The following is a 7,473-nucleotide window of genomic DNA, read 5'->3' on the forward strand; positions in this document are numbered from 1 at the left end:
ATGCTTTCTTGATGCATAAGAACCAATGATGTTTATTCTTGTGTATCATGCAAGAACCAGTAAGCTTGTGCATCAAGAAAATACAGATTAAACCACTCTATTACCATCGATTGCTTATATATGTTTTGTTGATGCTTTTGAAGAATCAAAGTTTTGGTTTCAGTGGAGGGACAGTACTGTCTTAAAAAATGTGTGGGTCAAAACAACATAAAAGTGAGTAAACGAGGACCGAATTAGCATTTTTGTGTGACCTGTCCTTTTAACCAAACTCAACCCTGGCATATTTTTGTATTTCTGGGAAAAGGGAATGGGGGAGAAAACTCTGTTTGTCTGGCAACACACTGTACGTTCCCGTCTGTCTCACTCAAAGTGCCAAGGAAACAACCCACCCTAGACAGTCAGGAAGGACTGAACGCCGCCTGGCTGCCTCATAAATGACACACCAGACCAAAACCTGTCAGTGATCTGACCTCTGCATCCTTTCAATCTAACAGAACAATAGTAGCTGGTGCTGCCCTCATGCCAGGAACAATTATTAAAGCATTGTTTATTATAATACAATAGGAGCTGATGATGAGCAGTGGCCTGGTATGGAAATTTACTCATTTACTAGGATATGCAGGAGATTTGTTTACCGTAAGTGCCGGTAGTGCAGGATACCACCCACCCATTGAGACTTAAGCCAAAATGCTAGATCACCAGTGGATGTCAACTTTGATCAGTGCCCAATTTTACCTCGCATAGCCTCTCAACAACCAACAAACAAAAAACACATTAAGTGCGGAAGATAACATCCTTTTATATGTAAAGAAGCCTGTCTGTTTTTAAATGTCTAGAAAGGGAAGATGGGCATGATTGTCTTTTAACGAATAGGGAGAATTAATTTCAAATGCATTCTGCAGTCAAGTGTGTGTTGCCCTCAAGCGCAAACATTATTTTTTACAGTACTTTTACTGTTTAGCATTTTCCAACACATCTCCCTGAAGGGCAGACACAACTGTTTGTAAAGTCACTTTTGCACTGAAAGTAATGCAGCTTTTTATATTTTTTGCTTTTTATTTCCAAGATTATTGACTGACATTGAATCAACATGATTGACTTGAACATTATTTATAATAAGAGCTGTAATTATACTGATTTACACTTCAGTTTGTTTCATAGCTATTGATGTAGAACAGACATCTTTAATGCATTTTAAATGGGCATGGCGGCTTATTTATTAGATTTGAAGCGTCTTAAATGTCTCAGTGAACAAGCTGTGATTGTGTCCACAATCAATGGAAAGAATCCACATTTCCTTCTTTTGTGTTTCTGGAATGCTTTGTTTCCAGAATACTTCCAGTGGCCCTAAAATGGCCTAACGGGGACCTCATGCCTCAAACAAATCCAGATAGGGGCACTTTTTTTCCTTTTGGAAACCGTCTCATATTTATATGCTTTTCAGCAGTTAACATGATTTGTCATGATTCTCCATTTCAAGGAATGCTCTGATATTTAAAATTGATGATGCAGACAAGTCAATTTTTTATTTGACCAGTTTTATATTGAGAAATCTAATTTTATATTAATATAAATGGATAATAATAATAAAACAACTTAAAATCAAGTCATTTTTATTAACTAAGGATTATATTTTGAAATGTATCTGTGAAACTCTCCAAGAAGCTTCCCATATGTCCTATATGAAGATTCTAATATCTTTCTGCATTCAAATACTGATTTGTAAACACTATCTGTTTGTTTACTAAATAACGTCAGGCTCAAGGGATCTCATCACTTGTCAAAGGGAGGGATCATCTTTCTATTTCAGTCATTGTGTGTCACTCAGCCTGCTCTGAGCTCTTGCGTGTTGCTTCCTTGCAGTGGGCTTTTGGGGTTACTCTCTGGGAGCTGATGACCTTGGGACAGACTCCTTATGTTGACATCGACCCCTTCGAGATGGCTGCCTATCTAAAGGACGGCTACAGAATAGCACAACCCATCAACTGCCCCGATGAACTGTGAGTTTGGTTCAAACATTTAACTTCTGTATTTGAATCAATTTCAGAATAACGTGCAGTGTTAATATTGCAAAATAAATAAACTCTTGTGAACTTGTGTTACTGAGTGACTGGCAGTGCTCCCAAAGTATCAGTAACAACTGCTTTCTTAAATCTTGATAATTTGTAAGGGAAACTTTAGAAAATGAAATGGACAGTTTGATCCGAATACAAGTCCACACAATCTGAACCTTATCGGCATCCTGCAATAGCTAGGGAACTGGAGCCGTGGTGACCGGACCAGCCAGGAATTACAAAGCAACATGCGCTGTTGACCATGTCTGTGACCCAAACACAGCAAGATTTATTGTCTTAGCGCACTCGCCGGAACACAGTTCAGAAAATGCAGGAAAAGCTAATCAGCATTGGATCACAACTTTGCACTCTTTCCCTCGAGAGAATAAGTGTGGACTATGTGTTCTGCGGCTGTGAGGTATGCTGAGCGATAAGGTGATTTCAACTTTCGCTCAAGCCCTTTTCAAACGTTGCTGCTGTCGAATGTAATCAAGACCAATAAGTCTCATCAGACCAGCTTTTTCTTCTTTGGTCAGTCTGCTACGGCTTCAATCAGTCACTGATCTGATAAAAGTAAATGTTTTGTTTATATAAAGATGTTCTCTGTTTCAGATTTGCAGTGATGGCCTGTTGCTGGGCCTTGGATCCGGAGGAAAGACCAAAATTCCAACAGCTCGTCCAATGCCTCACCGAGTTCCACGCAGCTTTAGGGGCCTACGTCTAGACTTGTTGAACAGCACTATTCCAGAGAGTGAAAGTTAATGCAGTGCCTTACTTTATAAGAAAACTAGCCATTTTTGTAAAGTTCTTTTGTTTCATGTGATATGAAATGTGGCTTGGTTTGGAGGTCAGTATCTTTTGTGTTTCACAGCTGCGTGAATATCAAGGACTATTTCTGATTCTCATGAATATCATCCACACTTGTTTGGAATATTAGGGTGTCCACAGGAAGCTGCTGTTCTCTTTGTTTCACGAAGAAGCTTTTTTTTTTCTTTTTCATAATAATAGAAATGACAAGAAAATTTCCTTTTGGATATTTGAAATATTGCTCGGAGTAATCTGTACATAGATTTTCATACACTTCAGTGAGAGGAGCTTCATCTCCACTGCATTTGGTCTTGCATTTATTTGTTTTAAAAAGAGAGAACAGGTCTCCGCTGCATTAAATGTGCAGAAAAAAATGCCTCATCCTGGGCAATTGGTACATAAACTAGATTTTGTTTTTTTCTTCTTTTGGGACTAAAGATGGTGGAGCCCTACAGCTGACCATAAGCTTTACCTCCTTACATTTTGAGGTGGTCATGGAGGTTTGAAGCAGCTTGTTGGGATCCTGCAAGTCAAACTGGACTTTGGTACAGGGTTTTTTCAAATAACTAAAGCTTTTGATGTTTGACTGTTCTGTGTCAGAACAATGCCTTCCTTGTATGTTTAAATCTGTATGAATACATAGACAAGAAAAGAAACATGAGTCACTGTGAATATTTGAAGTGTACGGCCTAGACACCATTTTCAAATCCTTTGTTCTCCATCTATAGGCTCTTCTTTCTGTCCTTGTGATCACTGCATGTTGACTTTTTTAAAGGGTTTTGTGTAAACTGAATTCATACCTATCAATTAAATGAGGCCTCGAAATAAAATGGGATCTCAGTTTTAGTGTTGGTGTTTGTTGCCTTTAATGTATGGTTTGGTCTGGAGGATGGTTTTAAACCTATATGCAAACTTTTTTTGACCCCTCTTAATACTTGATACAATATAAGCTTCTATTTTTAGTGATCAAAGCTGTTGTGAAGTATTCTGAATGGAACAATTTTGCAATAGTTCCCCTTACTCTGGTGTCATAAGTGTTGTGCTTTTAAGATGTAACAACATTGTGCAAATGTTTATCTTGAAAGAGCAGCCAAAAGACTATCAGTAATTTGAGCAGACTACATATTTGTGCAATCTTTCTTTGAAGCTTAACCACTGATTCTATCAGTGAACTATATTTTTTTTTATAACTGAAAGTTATCAATTTCAAATGTTTTTATTTAATGCATGATGGTACGTTTCACTGCATTTTTGTTGGCATTTTAATATAAAAGTACACATTGTATATAAAATTGTAAAGAAATAGTAGCATTTCTAAAGCTATGATATAACTTATGTTTCTTTTTAATTGTTGATGTCATGCAAAGAAAGAAAAAAAAACATCTGTTGGTTTGTTGCACCCACAAAGAGGGCAAATCCTCTAAAAGTTTTCCGTTTTATGTAATGGTGTAATGGAAAATCTATTTTTTTTTTTTTTTTTTTTTTTTTTTAAGGCTGAATATGTTTAGTCTTAAATTGCAGTAGTGGCTTAGAAAAATTATCACACTATTCAGAGAAATTGTTTTTCTTTCCCTGGTTCTGACTTGCTTTATTCTGTATAATATACAGTTTAATCTTTGCTAATGGCATATATATATTCAACAAATGTGTCTTAAACTTATATAAATGCATGCACACCTATCTGCGTATATACAACTTAAGCACAACATGCTCAGACATCACTCCATCTATGACCTGCTCTCTGTGTACTCCGGATGTAAATGTAGCAATATAAAAGGTTAAATAATGTTCCTTAAGAAACAAATAATGTATCTTGTATAACTGACCTGTATTTTCATAAGCACTCCTTTCTTTTTCCATAGTAAGATTTCAAAAGAAGGCACTGTGGGGAGTGTAAACCTATTGTTCAAGTACTACCTTACAATAAGCTTTTTAAAAAATGATTAATTGTGTTTTAAGTAGATGATCACTTGAATGCTTGTTCTAAAATTTCTGTTCTCTATTTTATGATGCCAATTTCTCAGTGTTATTGCTGGTATAGCATTTCATTTTAATGGAGCTCTACAATTACACTACAATGACTGTGCTTCATTGTTGAATGAAAAATCAAAAATCTTTCTGTCTCAAAATATTAACTAAAATAATTATTGAAATTCTTTTATATATTTTTAGAAATACAGGTCAGAATAAATGTTTCATTTTTACATAATGTTATGCTGAAATGCTTTTTTAAATATTGTTGTGATTCTTAAATATTATTATTGTAATATTTTTGGTGTTATTCTATATTTAATTAGTTTTAATAATATTGCTGAGTAAATGACAGCAAAAGCGGATGTTTAGAAATAACAAGCATTTCATTGTACTGCTCTGATGCTCCCTGCCATGCTTGCTTAGCTTGTCACTTTGCATCTGACGTACTTGGGCTCAAAAATGACTTTTCAAAACTCTCTGTTTGCCAACATGACTTTATCAGGATGAGTATTTTGGGTGGAGAGGACCCTCAATGTCCTCTCTTGAACAGAGGGAGGAGAAACACTCTCCAGAAACGGTAATAAGCTGCTAATATGACAACTACAATCTTTGCTCGTTTCCCTGCTGCTCTTGCTACTGGGTCTGCATGTACATTTAGGTGGTGCCTAGCTACTCTAATAACAATAACAAAAGTTTTATACGTATTTGTCAGTGCAAACATTCTTGATTTAAAATGATCTATACAGTGAAATGTTCGTATTACAGAATTTGTGTTATACTGAATAACTTAGTCTGTACTGCAGGCTATCAAATAGCCACCTACATCAAAACATTAGCTTGACCAGTACAGTTAAAAACACCATTAAGAGGTGAAATTATCTAAATTTAAGAGCAATAAACTCACTCTGCTGCAGCACTGCAATTAAATCTGTTCATCATTTAAAGTGGAGGTGTCTCTTCAGAAGACTTGAATTAAACTTCCATTACATGGATGACTTTTACATGTTTTATGAACTTTTTGAAGCATGAAGCTTTTAGGGGGAATGACTTTGAACCGAGGGACAAAAATCTCAGGTTTCGTTAAAATAACGAAAACCTGAGGGTGAGCAATTGATGACAGAATAGTAATTTTTGGGTGAGTTATCCATTTTTTTTTTTTCTCCATACAGAACACAAAAAATTATATTTAGAAAAATGCTTAAGTCCAAACAACATAGACCCCACTGACTTTTGTTTTATTTTGCTCCGCCGAAGAAAATAAGTAACAGGTTTGCAACAAAGTGTAATAAATGACTGGAAGTAAATGACAACTTTTTATTTTGGGGTAAACTACCCCTTGAAGAGAATAGCTCTGTCATAATGGCAGTCTAATTGCTTCTTGGAAACGTGTCAGAAAAAAAAGAACAATGTTACAACAATGAATTTCAATGAGATGTAGCAGTGATGTAACATTTATGGCCACTTCAGTGAGATCTCTTGTGCCAAATCTTACTCATTTCCAAGGTTTCGCTTCACTTGACTACAGAACAAGTACATTAGCACAGTGGAGACTTGAGGCCCAGGGGAATGCCATTAGAAAATTTGAAACCTCTAACCTCACTATATCTTGCTATACAGGAAATATCTTATGCTTGTATCAGGACTTTGAACCTGTAGTACAGTAATGGGCAGAGACTCACATGGGCTTCGGTCATGAACGTCAGTATGACACTGCGAGCATTAGAGTAGGAGTATTGGACTTTGGTTTGGTCGTAATTACTCTGCGAGTTTCTGTTCTGTTAGGCAAAGAGCAAGCTACAGCATAAAACCTCCAAGCCTTAATTGTGCTTTGGAATGTCATTGTAAATAACTCATACTTCAAAAACTATTGAAGATTTGCTACTGTAAAAGCAGGGGAGCATCAATTTTGTCTCAACTCCTTTAATAAACAGTGATTTGGATTTCAAATAGATAATGCAGTATAAGGTTATTGGATTTAGGTGTTCAGGTGTTGTATTATATTTCTACCATTATTTGGGTCAGTTTTGCCATACGTGTATGTTTTAGTTAAATTAACATACTGTATAGCCTACACCGAGTTAACAAAAAGATGTAGGCCTACTACTGTTTAATCAGCATTATTATACTTAAATAATGCGTAGCATATAATTAATGTACCGTATTCAGAAATAAAGAAAAGCTAATTTACGAATAGTTTTATCATTTTAACATTTTAATGGGCTAGCCACAGATCACTGGTTTAAACTTTTCTAGTCATCTTTAACGTAATCATTTTCATATTTTAAAATGTGTTATTTTAAAACATGGAAATTGATAATGGATAACGTTATTTTAGAAATGGCTAAGAAAAACTTGTCAAATATCATTATTACAAATCTAAGTGAAATAACGCCATCCTTACAAACAGAAAAGCAAAAGTGGCCTACTCCTGTTCTCCTCCGGTGTCATTAAACTGAATCCAGTTAAATGATTTACACTGTTTATGATACGTGTTTGCACAGATTCCTTACTGAGCGTGCAGTCCGTGTAATATGAGGAAATGAAATCCGTTTCTGATATATGGGGAAAGAGAGAGAGGTAACTATCACCAAAACAATCGCGCGTGGAGCGGTGGGCGGAGTCTGTGAGCACTGGGCGG

At 35.9% G+C, this 7,473-nt stretch overlaps 1 protein-coding gene across 2 annotated transcripts in view; it reads left to right on the top strand.

The window, feature by feature from the left end:
• Positions 1–3,707, top strand: part of ryk (receptor like tyrosine kinase) — a 61,136-nt gene extending 57,429 nt beyond the window's left edge. For both annotated transcript variants that reach the window (XM_042725841.1, XM_042725842.1), the window contains 2 exons: positions 1,864–2,000; positions 2,667–3,707. In XM_042725841.1, coding sequence (XP_042581775.1) covers positions 1,864–2,000; positions 2,667–2,778 — 249 coding nt within the window. In that variant the 3' untranslated portion in view covers positions 2,779–3,707. The remainder of the gene's footprint in view (positions 1–1,863; positions 2,001–2,666) is intronic.
• The last annotated feature ends 3,766 nt before the right edge of the window (positions 3,708–7,473 follow it).

This window comes from Cyprinus carpio, chromosome B6 (assembly GCF_018340385.1).
Source record: "Cyprinus carpio isolate SPL01 chromosome B6, ASM1834038v1, whole genome shotgun sequence".
Taxonomy (NCBI): Eukaryota; Metazoa; Chordata; class Actinopteri; order Cypriniformes; family Cyprinidae; genus Cyprinus; species Cyprinus carpio.